We start from the raw sequence: 16,060 nt of genomic DNA on the forward strand, positions 1-16,060 counted from the left end.
TGCTCGCTGGATCAGAGCTAGGGTGGGTATGTCTCCCCAAGCTGAGAATTACACCCCCAGTTCAAAGTGTAGACATACCTTAGGTCAGCACTGTGCAATTTCCTAACATCGAGAGGGCCTTGCTCATGGAAGTGATGTCTTCTGGATGAGTTTTAAAATAAAGGTATTGTTCATTCTTAGCTAAATTCCAATGTAATAATCTGCCCACCTAAATTCTCCCTGTGCACTTTCAGCTGCCAATATCATCCTTCACTTCCTTTATCAAAAGCTGTTGTACAGTGTCAATGTTAAATAGCTGTTGCATTTCTTTGGGGGATAAGTGATGTCTATAGATTCATAATTTGTATAGTGCCTGGGAGATAGATATAAGGCACTATTACAGAGACATGGAAGTGATTTTCTAGATCAGTGGTCTCCAAACTTTTTTGATCGCACACTCCATCAGTAAAAATTTTTTGAGCATGCACCCTCTGCTCCCGGCTGAACTGTCGAAGCAAAAAAAAAAAAGCCGCTCGGACTCCCGGCCGAACTGCCCAGGGAGGGGTAAAAAAAATAAAGCGGCGCTGCTCCTGCGACGCTCCTACTGCAGCGCACCCCAGAGGGGATCCTCTTGCGCACCCCACTTTGGAGACCACTGCTATAGATATTGATCTGTCCAGAATTTCAATCTATTTTCTATCCCCCTCTAACTTTGAATTGCAGATAGTGATTCATTTGAAAATATATATGGTTATAACAGACTAGGAGAAGATTTTGTTTTCCCCTGGAAACTTGGAAACTAAAAGATAAAACATCCATCCATTCATTCAAATAAAAATAGCTGTGTTTTTAAGTATTGCAGCAATGTCTTAAGATTCTCCACTCACCTGTTCCACAACATAGGGAAAACTTAAGAATACAAAATTTCACACCTGTATAGATGTTTCTATGCATGGGTCAGTTTCCTTGGAAAGGATGCTTAAAACGTTATAAATGAATCTTCATTATTTTGACTGGATCTCTGCCAGCTGCTTGGACATTAACATTTTAATGGCCCAGTGATTAAAGTTTTAATTACTAAGCAGACTAATCCATGGATAAGTTCATATTAGATATATCTAGGCTTGAAAGAATACAATTTTTATTTTTTTATAATGTTGACAGATAATATCAATGTTTATTTTTAAACATTTATTTTACAAGTAATATATTGATTTAATGTTCACAATTGTGGGAAATTATAGGTTTTAAGCATTTTTAATTATTTTTTCTTGATTTTACATCTTTACATTTGTGGGGCTTTACCACCAGGGAGCGGAGGGGTCAGACAACAGGGGGAATCAGAAAATAATACATGACAGAAATGGAGATTCAAAAAGTTAAAGCTTTGTAACTTTTAAAACACAAATTGTTAAGATCATCTGTCAAAATATACAATGTAAATATCCTGAAATCAAACTGGAATAAGTTCTCAAAGCAGCATTTTTCTAACTTTGTCTGTCTGTACATTTTGATTGCTGTTGATGGAAATATTTTTTGTCAGTTGTGTGTGTACAGTGAAATCAACACTTACCAATATGAGGGGAGGGATAGCTCAGTGGTTTGAGCATTGGCCTGCTAAACCCAGGGTTGTGAGTTCAATCTTTGAGGGGGCCATTTGGCGATTTAGTTGGGGTTGGTCCTGCTTTGAGCAGGGGGCTGGACAAGATGACCTCCTGAGGTCCTTTCCAACCCTGATATTCTAGGAATAGCAATCCAGTCCTTTCAAGCCTGGATATATCAAAGACATGGCTCTCTGGTCTGCAGAGGAGTGAGTGATGACCACACTGTTTATCAGCACCCCAACAGACTCAGCTGTAGCCTGGAAGGAAACTGTGTGACCCATCCTTACAGTTATCGTAGGTAGAGTCTGAGCAATACAACAAGGGTTGAGTGACTTCCTGACTATATGTGGCTCCTAACAGGGTGACATGTCCTTTCCCTGTGACAGTATTAGATTCCCAAATTGAGGCTCCTTTCTGGCCCTGAATCAGAGAGAAAACGTCTAGGTCATATTATTTTTATTTGTATTGTGGTAGTGCTTAGGAGCTCCAGTCATGGACTCTGGACCCCATTGTGGTATGCACCGTACAGACACAGAACAACAAGATGGCCTCTACCCCAACGAGCTTATACTCTAAATAAAAGCTTACAACCCAAGTAGTCAATTTCCTTGCCCAGTACAAGATTGTTCCCTACAATATATTTTCGGCAACAGACTATACATTGGTTAAAGCTGATACTGAAATGTCCTTGGCTCCCTTAGTGCGTGCCACTCATTTAAATCTCCCTTCCTGTTGATTTTTTTCCAGCCATGCTTTTCCCAGATGCTCAGCGGTTTAAGAGATGGTCGTCATCTGCCCCCATGAGCCCGGTGCTGCAGAACTCGCTGGATGATGTGAACATGCTTTTTGAGGTTCAGTATGTTGGGGCAATGGGCACCCTTCAGTCTCTATACCGGAATAGTGTTATTGTTTCCCATTCATCACAGCCTCCCCATTTCACCCTATCTCTGAGCTCTGCCCCAGCCTCAAACCTGAATTGCTGACCACTGTGCGGTCCCTTATGGTTAATAGCCCACTGTTGGTACCAAACAGAGAGGACTTGGAGATGTGTATATACTTTTAAAAGTATAAAATATCTCTATTTCAGATTCTAGGGACATGTACATTCAACAAATTAAAATATACCTAAATTTGAGAAACCCTCAATTCAAAGTGAACTCCTGATTTAAAACAAACAAACAAAACTTTCCAAGAAATTACGTCCCCTCAGCCCATGGGTAAACCTGACATTGGCACCTGGAGTTCAATAGATGTGACTTCTGTCAGACCAACAGGGAAGGCAAGATCCAGAACCAGTGCCCCCACTGAACATACCCCATCCTCTGCCCCCTAACCGGTAACCACATAGTGCCATTTTGATTCCTTGATCCAAAGCATCAGTGCCAAACGAATCAATGCTTAACAGCACCGCACCATGCCTGGAAGTGCCAAGGAATCAAAAGGAAAAACAAACCTTCCAGGACAGCATGACTATTTCATCTGTACAGAGCAGGCGCAAATCCTCTGTTCAGTACACATTTGAAAATGATTCTGGTGCTTTGACCCTAATATAGATTACAAAGTCACTGCATGATCTGCCACAGTTCAGCATGACTAAAAAAGATCCTGAACTATAAAAGGAAAGGTATCATAGGCCAGTATTAATATGTGTTGGTAACGCAGTGTAGTGGGCCCAGAACTGGAAGGGCAGGAATTAAGGTGCAGTGGTGGAATTTTTAGAGGGCAACTTGAACAGTGTCTTTTTACTCTACCCTGGCTTAGTTCTTTGCTTGCATTTTACCAAAGAAAAGAAATAAGAACAAGCTCTAAATTAATGTTTACTCTATATATAGACTCTCAGAGGATAAATAGTTTTCTGTGTTCTGATTTTGTACCAGTTTCTTTTAGCTGAGATTGAAATTGACAGAAATCTGAGGATCTCCATAAAAGATGAGGAGCTGGCTTCGCTGAGGAAGGCCAAAGAATTTGACACTGTCTGCAATGACATTATCCCCAAGAGCATCACAGAGATTCGTCGGCTGAGTGCCAGGCTGTCTGACTACCCGAGGGTCCTAAAGAAAGAAGATTTTGAAAGGACAGTGTTGACCATGGTCTACACAGCCTACAGGGCAGCTCGATCTCGGATGCACCAGAAAGACTCTTGGGCCAAATCCTTCATCAGTCTCTACAAGGCCCTGAAACAGGACTTGATGTTCTCATACAGCAAAAAGCCATTGCATTGAAGGAGTTTATACACCAAGAATGCAACAAGCTCTGCTGAGAAGGGGACACATAGCACGTCCACCACTTTATTCTGTAAACAATTTAAGTCTACGCGTAGATAAGGATTCTTTATTCTCTAGCTCCCCCTAGTGGGATCCTGTCATAGAAACACGTTAAACAGGAAAAACATCTTGTATGCTTCAGTCCCTGGCATCCATTCTCATGTGGGCAAAGAAGAATGTTTTATTACTGAGGTAGAAGGGAATATTTATATTATATATACATATTTAAAGTTATTCCCAAAGGATGAAGGAAGGGCACGTTCATCTGGGAAGTTTGGGAGGAAGTTTTAGAAACCCGTTTCCTGTTTTGGAAAGTAGTAAATATTTTGAAGTTGCATTAAACAAGTCCATCCCTGTTGTAATATCAACAAAGTTGATGGCTTTATGTCTGGGATGATTTGGGCTTGTTCTGTCTTGGGGGTGAAGGGAAGTATGCTCTGGTAACTAGTTTGCAAAGCAAACTCAGAAGGAGAATGTGCTGGGGAATGCTACCTTCCTGGCTAGAAAAAAAGATGATAGTTTTTCTGCCACCTAATGGGGTGTAAAGAGAGAGCGAGAGAGATACAGGCCCACTATAAAATGAAGAAGAGTCATGGCAATTAGAGCTTGGAGGCTATGGCAAGAGTAAAATCATCAATATTCTTATAAATCAAACTGGCTGACTCGCTTCCCAAGTATTGGCAACCTATTTTGATCTCTTGTTCACATACATTGTGTTGAGCCAGTTTTTATTTACAAGAATGTTTGTTTGTGGAAGGACACATAGCTATTTGTGTGTGCATTCTCCCCAGAAGAGCTCTCACAGCCAGTCTATAAAGGTCCTTCCATTATTTGCACATGGCTCTGAGCCTGCAACTATCTGTCCATGTGGAGTCAACTGCAGGATCAGAGCCTAAATTAATTTAACAATTGCACATTTTTCAGCTTGTCCCTATAACTCAAAGTCTCTGAACCAGGCTCCTGGTTCGGAACATCCCTGAACTTTGTGAAGGGTGTAAAAAATCAAGACTTTTATGGATAATTCATGGACAGAGGAAAGGTATTCATCAGATAAATTATTTGCAATGAACAGGTCAACCTGTTCTAGTGACAATGTCCTAAGATTTAAAACAGGTTATACTAATGCTGTTTATCTACCTATGTCCGATATTTTTAGCATGTCCCACTATAGTATCTGAGCACTTCTGAAAAGCTGTTTCCCCTTCAATATTTGAACCTGTGCTCTCTCTCACTGACTCTCACACACTACACTCAGTCTTTCTCTCTCTAATCATCCACTTTACTTCATTGTCTAAAGTGTATAAATAGAGACAGGCCCAAACCAAAACCGGCAAGGGAAATAGTTTGGATTTTAAGGGCCAGACTCTGAGCCCCACGCTTCTCCTTTTGCATCACTCAGGTAGTACAAAAAGAGCAGAAATCGCCTGCAAGTCCCTTATTGTGGGGATATTCCACTAGGTGGGTGATTTCCCAGTAAATGTGGAGCCAGCAAAGCCACCTCCTACACTTCCCTCTCTCCAGCTTGCAGTCAAGGGCAAGCAGGGGGAGTTATCAGAGCCCAGTCCTCAGCTGGTGTTTGACCATTGCCTGCTGGTGCTCTTTAGAGTTTTCCAAAGTTATAAACAACTGAAAATAGGGTTTTATAATGGCAAGTCTGAGGCATCTTTAACAACAGGTGTAGCTAATTGTGTCCGTGTGTGAAAGAGTATTCATACTCAAAAACACCATGTTGTGCATCCTTTAAAACTAGCCTACACTTAACACATCTAACAGAAACGTTCCAAATGAAAAGCAATACATACCTTCCATTCCTGCGCCCGGAGCAACACAACTCATTGCTAGCCAAACTGCCATATGATCTAATCTTTATTAATTAACGCTTCCCCGAAAAGGACGGCAGTCTTCCAGAATGCCCTTTCCCAAACTCCCACCACCACAAGCAGGCCAGCAGATGTCCCACATGTACTGTCTCTTCTGCACTGTTCTGGGAAACCACCCTCAGATATTTCACAATCTTGCAGATTACTCTGTTTTTCCAGAGCAGCATGGAATGGGAGTAGAGGGGAGTGCCCATATATGCCTTTTTTCAGAGTAGCAGCCGTGTTAGTCTGTATCCGCAAAAAGAAGAATATATATGCCTTATTTCTTAAAAGCAAACGCGAACCATCTGTTTTTTTCCTTTTTAAAATTACCCTGTCATTATAATTAATTTACTCACAGAGGGTAATTACCATGAGCGTTCACCCTGCTTTTACTCTGTACTACTATTCCATTCCCTAGAGTGACATCTGCTGGGAGAGACTGGAACTAAAGCATTCAGGAGCTCCCTCCACAGGCCAGTGGTCCTATTTTCTTCCCTACTGTGACAACAACCAGGCCTGAGACAGTAAGTTTGAAGTAGAATTGACTACACAGAGAGGTCTCTCTCACAGTAGGTGGTACTATACTACATACAAGGTTTATCTGCCAGTGAGCATCATAAGCTCCTCAGAAAATGATCAGTACAAACATTGCTCAGAACATCCTACCATTCCCCGTGGATTACTGTACTTTACAAATTATCTTTATTTCTTCACTGTTAAATTAAGTCTTCTCAATTTTGTTATCCCCTCCCTTCTGGCCCAATTTCTGTGAATAATGTAACAAAAGAGAAATACTATTGTGTCACTCACATTGCCCAAGTTTATTTAATACAGAATCATTAATGAAATAATAAAACTATAATCGAGAACTACTTGACTGTTTGGTGTATTTGTTAAAGGAAGTAACTCCACTGAGGATATGTGGTAACTTGCAGGTGTAACATGCCCTTATTTCAAGAGCTGATTTGCTATTTAACTATCCTGCAGCATGCTCTCAGTCCCTGGATATCTTTCAATCTGTAGAGCTCCATCCCCACAAAGCATAACCATTAGAGATGGGCAGGAAATGGGATTTCTGTTCAACGGGAAACTCCAGCACTTAGAAACTCATTTTCATTTTCAATTGTTTCAAAAGATAAACAAATTTCATTTTCATGTTGCAACATTGTAATATAAAATATTAAATATAAATTACAGATGTAAAATATTAAAACATTATCAAAATGAAATGAATCCTCTCTATGTTCTTCCATCAAAAATGTTGTTGAACGTTTCGACCAAAAGTTTTGATTTCAATCAAACTGCATTTTCTGATGGAAAATTCTGATGGAAAATGTTTCCACCATCTTTGATAACCACACTGCCAGGACATTGGGATAATTCTAGTGGCTGGATCTCTTTCCCCTTACAGTAAGAATAGCCAAGTGATTGGCCACACAAGTTTTCAGCAGCCCACAATGTTTCACCAAAAATTGATGTTTGTGGCCTGTTGAAGTAAAAGACCCCATTGTTCACTGCAAGACATTTGGTGCTCAGGAGAACCGTCCCGGCACAGTATCTCTCCTAGACTCGCTCAGACATGTGCACAGATGTCTGATCTTCCGGGGAGAGAAGTAAGCACTATTGTCATCTTTATTCCCGAGCTCTTTCTAGCATAACTTGGTTAAAGCCTGGAATTTTTTGGCTCTCCCTACCTTGGTCTCATACCCACGGACTGTGACTTACACACAAACTCATTGCTTCTCCAGTGTGACAAAGACCCATTGTCCTTAAGAGAGTTCTATGCCATACCCTCAGTCATACACAAACAAACTGTCATGGATTGAAACACTGCTCCCTTGTGGTAGCTTCATGATCCAGTGGAGTTAAAGACACTTAGGGCAACTTCAGATTTGTCTTCCTTAGCATATGGGCCACAGCAGCAAGAAGTGAATATTTCACTGCAGCATCACGTATAATTCTGGATTTATTTCCACTCCCCTCTCCCCCCCGAAGGCTGCTCCTGTAGGCCATATTCTACACTTCCCTGCATTTTGTGTAGTCACTTACCTTCTGCCATGTCAAAATGGTGGCTTTTTACATCCACTTTGCACAGGTGTGGTTGACAACACAGGTGCAAGGCAGTGGAGAACATGACTCTATGTTTTTAATTCTTGACCAGACTGTGCATAGCTCTCAGATTCCCAGTTCTCCAATGTGGGGGCAATAGGGATAATAATGACCTCAAAGAGGGGCAAAGGGAGAGACTTCATTTTTTCTCTTATGCTCAAATATGCTTTCTTTGCCTCCCTTCAGAAGCCCATCTCTCTTCATTGCTGCCACTTTTCCCATCTGTGTCCTTCAGCTCCAATTCCCTTATTCAGACATCAGTGGTAGGGGGCTGCAGCTGTGGGGAACTGCGTAATTCCAAGCCTATGGGTGGTAATGGGAGAGCACGGGAGGAGAAATAATTTGTCTTTGCTATTGGTTGGGCTGAGCCAGCCCTTTGGCCTGCCAGCAGGAGCTCACATCCAGCCAGCCCTGCTGCAGCCATCAGTCGAGGTGCACATGAAGCTGTCTGGGCTCAGCCTGTGCAGCAAAGTTTTTTCCCAGGCTGCCAGTAGGACTGATTGGTGTCCAGGGTGGATGGAGCAGATGTTGCACAATTTGAACCTGTTTTGGAACATGATCCCCAAAAAACTGTATCTACTGTGTGGTTCCCCAGGAAATTCTGGATGCTTGAGATGTATACTCTCATGGATCCCTGCAGCCTATAGATGAGCAAAGCCATTAGAACCCTGTGGTTGGGGAGCATTAGGTTCTGAATTTGCGTCTGATTTCCATGGAGTCTGGCTGATGTTAGTGTGTACATAGGCACAGATTGCAGCACATCCCTTCTAAATTAATAACCCCCATGAATGAAGCAACAGTGATCATGAAAGAGAAAGTATGTTTGTTTATTTATCAGCAGCTCCGAGGCCTTGAAATAATCACACTGTTCAGCAACTAAAAACGGCCTTTCTTTGTGAGAGGAGGTTGTTTGTCTTCTCAAGCGTCCTGATTGGCTTTTGGATGGTGGGCGGAGATTCTACCATTTTCCATCCTCCTTACTGGAGAACAATAGTTGGACGAGACTTTTTAACACGTTTTTTTATCTTAAGACTGAGGATAATCTTTGCAAGAACTGCCACCCTGCGAATTCCAGGATGAAGAAAAAATAGGGGAAAGGTAAACTCAAAGTCGAAAAGAAAATTATAAGGAAGAAATCTGAACAAAGCACATCATCAAAAGCAGGAAGACTTTAAAAAAGAATACTACATCTTTCCTTCAGTGCTTTAAACTGTAAACTGTTGCTACTAACAATTTCCCAGGAAGAAAAGAAATCCAGTATTGGAAAACTCAGGCTATAGTATTAGTGAAGAGAGACTTTAGAGCATACTGTGGGTGGTTATGCAGGTATTAGATTTCGTTTACCAAAAGCAAGACTTACATCACTGAAAACCAGATGATGGAAGGAACAGAAGCTTTATAAAACAGGGATGAGAAGGCAATGCAGCAACTTCCCTGATTCTGAATAAAAACACCAATACCAAAAAGACCACTATGCTCCAGCTTGCAAACCTCTGTAGATTCTGGTGTGACAATCATAAGGATATGCTAGTAAGCCCTACATAAACCTGATAAAAAGGTTAGCAAATTTGATAGTGTTTCTTTAAAATATAACAGAAAAAGAATAAATCTATTAACAAAGAAATTTCAGGGGCGGAAAGGTGGGGAAAGGAGTTGACACAGTGCAGTCAGAACCCGTTCGGAGACATCAGGGCAAAGCTGAAGAAGGACCTGGAGCTGAAGTAGAAGCATCTGAGGAAAACAAGGACAAATCCAAGGAGGAGAGCAACCAGGAAGTGAAGCATTATGGCACTGGTAAAGGAGCTCCTCAGAGCCAGAAACCTGCTGCTGGTTGTGCTCATTCCACTTCTGCTGCTTCCTCTGCCACTTTTATACCCCAGTAGTGTAAGTACATTATTGTTTCCTTTTTATTAAAGCTTGTGGAGCAGACGGGCAAAGAGAGTGATAGTGAGTTGCAGGGTAACCATCCTGGACAGGTGTGTTGCAGAAAATGGGGGGGCGGGGAGGAACTTACAGAGTTATTATTCTTACAGGGCAATGATGCCCCTTTGTAGAACTTAGAAATACGATTTATTTAGAAGCAAGAGTAGTAGTTGTCATAGCAACCAAATATGATGTCACAAGCAGAGGTGGGGAATCAGCACTGAAGCTGAAAAAGCTCCTGTTTTCAGGCAAATGCATCAAATACGTTTTTTTTTAAGTGTGACAAAAATACAGACTATGTATGGCAGATACACGGCATTATCTTTAACAAGGATTCTTTTAAAAATTATACCAGGTGTCATGAGGCTCGTAATGACAACAGGTTGTCCGGGGACTTTCAAATTAGACTGAGTTTTTATAAGACAGCTGTAAAGAATGGAGCCAGGATTCAGTGATAGAAATGTAGGAACATCCACAGCATTTGCTAGTGCATATCAGACCTTGTTTTCTCTATCCCAGTATTACACTTCTGGCAGTAGCTAAGTGTTGAAGTCTCAGAGAAAGGCACAACAGCACAAAATGGAGGAATTGTGGTTGGGGGTTGAGGAATCTGGTTTTTATTCCTGACACTGCCATGGACTTCCTGTCCTTGGCGTAGTCATTTTATCTCTCTGTGCCTGCATTTCCCCATTTGTAAAATGGAGGATAATAACGCTTCTCTACCTCATAAGGATGTTGAGGCTTAATTTGTTAATGTTTGTGAGGTATTCAAAAATCTATGGTGATGATCCCCATAGAGATGCCTATAAATAAATATACATCTGGCCAGTGGGACGGTTCCTTACCTTGGGAGCAAAATTCCTTCCTGATTCCTGCTAATGACCATTCGAACTCTCCTGCTTCTGTGAGAATATATATTACCATAGGCATAAATAGAAATATTATTAATGGCCATAAAATTATCCATCCCTTTTTGGAATATAGCCATAGGGTTTGATAGGGAAGAAGATCAAGATTCACAGAATAGGACTGTTCCAACACCAGAGAGCTTTGTGTTGGACTTTGCTGTAACTTTTATTGCTCCAGATTTCATGGCAGAATACTAATAAACTTAGCTGACAGAATACTATTCAAGTATTTTAATGTAGTTTTTATTTCTTGGTCTCCACTGATTGTAAATCCTGCTCAAAGCTCGAAGATTAAATTAGTCCTTAACTGATTTTGTCCTGTTCCATTAATCAATTATACTATTTTTCTGTCTTTTTCATGGAAATTAAAGTTAACACAGGATTTATGTTCCTACCAGCTGCCAGCTCCATTGACAGTATCAGTCCAACACTGGGAATAACATTTGGTTATATGAATTACACCCCCTCACCTCATGCTGCCAGACCCACTGCCCCACTGAATCCATTCACTCGTACGTAGCCCTTCCTCTCCAAGAAGAGCAGGAGGTGCTGGGTGCAGTAAACAGACAACACAGTATGCCAGGGGGACAGACTAGGATTCAAAGAACATGGCCAAAGATTGTGTACTTTGGTTTATATTAGTCTTATTTGAATTAAAGAGAGGAAACATATAGGGTGATGGGAAAAGCACAGGAATGAGGATTGAGATTTGGTTTTCATTCCTGCCACTGAACCACTGTATGATTTTGGGTAAGTCCAAGATTTTTCAAGATTCTCTTGAGTTTGGGTACCCAACTTGAAAGGGACCTGGCTTTCAGTAAGTGCTGAGCCCCCACCCTCTGACAATCAGGCCTTTTCAAGCTCTTTCAAGTTGGGCACTCAAAAAACCCGCCCTCCCAATTTACCTGTCACTTTTAAAAATCTTGCCTCATTTTCCCCATCTACATAACCAGTAAATGCCTTCCTGCCTCATAGGGCTGGTGGGAGGCGACTTCATTCATGCTTTGAAATCCTAAAATGGAAGATTCTACAATGATGAAAAATTTAGTCAGGGATTGTAACATGGCTGCCTACAGTCCCGCCTTTCTTCTGCCACAGGGGCTAATTGAGATGGCGTTGGTGGAAGCAGAGTCATTTCACCAAAGCCTTTCTATATAGATCCCACTCCACTGCATTCTGCTTCCCTGCTCCCTGTTCCAGGCCCCTCTGTCGGCTGTGGATTTTGCACCCCCTTTGGGCTGTGTGAGGAGAAGGGATGGGGTGGAACAGTCAACACTTCACTAGACACAACCCCACTTCAGTACTTAGTCACTCTGGTTACCAATGAATAAATAAATAAATAAAAGTTAAATAGAAGAGATTAACATGGTTTCTCATAGAAACAAGCCCTCTTAAAGCACTTGCAGCATAAATAGCCCAAGCTGCTACAGAAGCTGATTAAGTCTTTAGAAGAGATTATCATACAGCAGTTATTGTGAACCCTTTTCTCCCCAAGCATTTACTGCTCAGTTTTCTGCCTTTTCAAAATGGACTTTATTTTGTTTTTGTTTGGAAATTGAGGACACACTTGTTCTTAGGAAGAAAAAAGCAACAGTGCCCATCCTCCCTCTCTCTCTCTCTCGTAACAGATTCAACTTTTCCTCCAGCCCACATAAACTGTGTGTTGCCCCATTTTTACTATTGTACATTATTTACCTCACAAAAAAAGGGTTAGAGAAATATGCAATGTAGTTGTAGCTGTCTCGATCCCAGGAAAGTAGAGAGACAAGGTGGGTGAGGTAATATCTTTTATTGGACCAACTTTGGTTGGTGAGAGAGGCAACCTTTCAAGCCACACAGAGCTCTTCTTCATTTATGTGTTTAAAAAGTATATCACGTACTTTTGAAAGGGGAAGTAGTTTAGGATCAACATATTATCTGATTAAAATTATTTTTGGCAAAGAATATCTTTAAGATTTTACATATTTACTGTAAGCAAAGTAAAACACTCTTAGTTCCACCAAGATTTATTTTTAAATGGTCACTGTTTCTCATGTAGGACCTACACAAACTCAGTGGTTTTGTTCTGCAGCAGAAGTTAACTAATAAACATTCCAGAAATATGTGAAATGGCTCCCGGGGGCTCTGAGTGTAGGTTCATACACTGTATCATATATAAGTCTATATTGCTCTTGTTGTCAATGATGGGGGTGCACTAACTAGGGAGTAAACAAATAGAGTTGTGTTAATTTCATGTCCTATGACAAACATATGGAAAGAGCCAATATATGTTAAATGGGAAGGGAGAAAGTTGCCAGCAGAATTTTTTTTCAGGCTTCTAAATGGAATGATAAGCAACAGAGAGAAAAATAAATAAACCTATAAAAATGTTCTTAGTGTTTAATGTAAGTATCTTGTACTACTTTTTTCTTGCTATCATCCTTTTGTATCTTTGCCCAACATTTGGACTCCTGTCACTGCCATGTCACAGATGGGAATCAATATCAACATGCAGAACAGCTGGACACTTGATTTATGACTTGACTTGATTTATGACAGTTTTTCCAAGGCTGCAATTCTGCCCCCACTAAATCTATAGGCCTGATCCAAAGCACATTGAAGTCACTGAAAGTCTTTTCATGTGGGTTTTTGTGAGCTTTTCAATGAGACTGTGTCAAAGGGTGACTGGTCTTTTAAGGGATGCTGGGTCTATACTCAACTATGACACACTTAGCTCACTTCCCTAGGTGGAGAAAATCAGTCCAATGACAGGCAGGTTGTGTGACTAAAATCATGCCTTGTGGGGTAGTGATAAAAACAGAAGCCTCTGAAGAGCCAGAAGAATTGAGGTGATGAGCAGCAATGCTAGAACCTGCCTGCTGGTGGGCTGGTGAAGATGACTTGAACCATTGCAGGAGGGCTATGAAGTCCCTTACCACAGCCCCCACAAAGGAGGGCTGTGGAATCCTTTAACTAGAGAGAAGAATTTGAACCTGAGAGACCAAAGGAAACTCTATATTTATAAAGATCAATAAACTGGACAGGGGAATATGACTTCAGGATGTGAACAAGTTAGTTGGGAGAAGCAAGAGGGAGCTGAGGGTGACATTAGGGTTGCTAGTTCTGAGGTAAAAACAACAACGGGACATCTAGGATGAGCCTGAGCCCATGAAACTGGACAGCTGGCAGTGTGTACTGGGCACCATACAGCTTTCCCAGGACAGCTAACTCAAGAAAAGGATGATCCTGGGAAAACCTGCACAGGGGGCAACCGGGGTGCTGGAACAATTTGTATAGCGGGGATGCTGAGAGCCATTGAACCAAACTGTAAACCCTATATATGATGGAAACCACTTCAATCCAGGAGGTGTAGCAGCACCCCCAGAACCACTAGTTCCAGCACCTATGGTGGCAACCCTAGGTGGCATGCCTGCAGCACCATGTTGTGCCAGGAGGGGGCATGCTGCAGGGATGGAGCCAAGCCACACGCAGACTGTGAATGTGACCCTACTCCTCCGTCTCTCTTGAAAATTGCCTATGAAGTCTAAAAGTATTTGGTGATGTGGTTGACAGGCCATTGACTCCTAGGTTAATGTCATTAACTTGATTAACCATGTGACTCTGACCTAGACTACATTTAGCTTGTCTCCATAGATTACAGAAAGTGGATTAATTCTCTGCACCACACAACCTGTGTTCTATTAGTTTACTCTTCATTTTGTGTAGGATTAAGAGGTTACACAGCTTTTTAAATATAAGATTTTGAAGCCAATCCAGAATTTATTTTTATTGTGTGAGCACTTCAAATTCATAAACATGTACATCAAATAATTCAAATGTATGTTTCCATGTGGTTTGTAGATTTGGACCTCATTATTCATGTTTTAGTTTTGAAAAGAGAAACAAGCAAGATGATTGCCATGTGAATAAGTATACCTTCCATCTGTCTAAATAGCTAATAATTGCAGTGAGCCATATCCCATGTGCATACTTCATTAAATTCAATGGAATTTTGTCTGACTTTGGCACAGTCTAAAAAAGAAAATTTCAGGCTAGCTCCAATCTCTAGACATTTCACTATATTATTTTAAAGAATCTGTTACGAATGTCAAACTGTATGTTACCCTTCCTTCACTCCCAGATATCCCCACTCCCTCCTCGGCATCTTCATTCTTTTTTCTAAAGTTAATCCTAGGTTTCCTGCTGCTATCCTGCCCTTCAGAATTTGAAGAAACAAAAGTAGCAAATGGTTCCGTGCAAACCTACAACCACCAGGAAACATAGAGTTAAGGATGCCCCTTTCTATAATTTACTTTGTGGCCTTGTTCCAAGAGTTTGAGATCCATGTGTGGGGAAGCAGAGAGAGAGAGAGCGCTTCTGAGGTCACTCTCTGTTTTTCTGAAATTCCAATGTGTGTGTGTGTGTGTGTGTGTGTGTGTGTGTGTGTGTGTGTGTGTGTGTGTGTGTGTCAGATTTTGAGATCAGTGAGTATGTGGCAAGAGGGGGTGGTCAAATCAGTGTTTGGGGACCTTTATGATGGCTAGCTCTAGCCGAAACGATCACTCTCATGAGCTACAAACTCACACTCAAAAATTAAAACAGAAATTTGTGATGTGTAGAGATATAAAGGAAAAGGAAAAACCACACCATTCCTTAATCTTACAGAAGTCATTGCTATCCAAAGTTCTGGTATAGACAGAATTGGCAACAATTTGATAAGTGTACATTTCTAGCAATGGAGATAGCTGGTGTAACACCATGCAAGTACCTTTTCTAGGCAACCTGGATAATTTACTGTAGTCTTCCAGCTTATTTTTCAAACAGACGTATGTCTCTTCACTCTCTATCACTGAGTCTCTATCGTCTGAGTCTCAGTGAGTTATGCTTAGAGTTCTGGGAATATTTACTGCTAACAACTAAACAAATTTAGCCTCTTTTTCTGTTCATGAATTATCTTCAAGCAGATGTCAATTTTCACCTTAGCTGGTATAAATTGACAGCTCTATGGAAGTTAAAGGAGCTATGAACATTTACACCAGCTAAGAATCTTACCATTGTTCATTATTGAAAATTATCCATTGGATGGTTTGTATGAAAATATGTCACCCTATGGATTTCTTATTAAATAATCACAGACTGTTGCTTTGAGTGTTCACTACTCATAATTTCCTGTTTGAGCTGTGTGATTTGTTCCTACTCCTGGACTAGATGATTCCCAAAACAACAGAGTTTTCAGGAAGCCACGTGAACTCTTCTTGTGCCAATTGACGGGTATTTCTAACACTTACCTTTTCCACCAGTGAAGTATTGTGTACAAAAATTACTGCAGAAAAAGAAACAGAGAGCAAATCATAGGGGACTCGAATACCCTTTAAATTAATTAGTTTTTATTCAAATCAATGTTTGTGAATATCTGTTGACAGTACTCCCTG

The 16,060-nt window shown here is 41.0% G+C and overlaps 2 protein-coding genes across 2 annotated transcripts in view; both read left to right on the forward strand.

The window, feature by feature from the left end:
- Positions 1–6,581, forward strand: part of FAM180A (family with sequence similarity 180 member A) — a 36,507-nt gene extending 29,926 nt beyond the window's left edge. The window contains exons 2-3 of the mRNA XM_005296348.4: positions 2,331–2,434; positions 3,461–6,581. Coding sequence (XP_005296405.1) covers positions 2,331–2,434; positions 3,461–3,805 — 449 coding nt within the window. The 3' untranslated portion in view covers positions 3,806–6,581. The remainder of the gene's footprint in view (positions 1–2,330; positions 2,435–3,460) is intronic.
- Positions 6,582–8,782: 2,201 nt separating this feature from the next.
- SLC13A4 (solute carrier family 13 member 4) overlaps positions 8,783–16,060 on the forward strand; it is a 37,530-nt gene continuing 30,252 nt past the window's right edge. Inside the window, exon 1 of the mRNA XM_024107754.3 lies at positions 8,783–9,702. Within this exon, the coding sequence (XP_023963522.1) occupies positions 9,604–9,702 (99 nt within the window). The 5' untranslated portion in view covers positions 8,783–9,603. The remainder of the gene's footprint in view (positions 9,703–16,060) is intronic.

The sequence above is a fragment of the Chrysemys picta genome, chromosome 1 (genome assembly GCF_011386835.1).
Source record: "Chrysemys picta bellii isolate R12L10 chromosome 1, ASM1138683v2, whole genome shotgun sequence".
Classification (NCBI taxonomy): domain Eukaryota; kingdom Metazoa; phylum Chordata; order Testudines; family Emydidae; genus Chrysemys; species Chrysemys picta.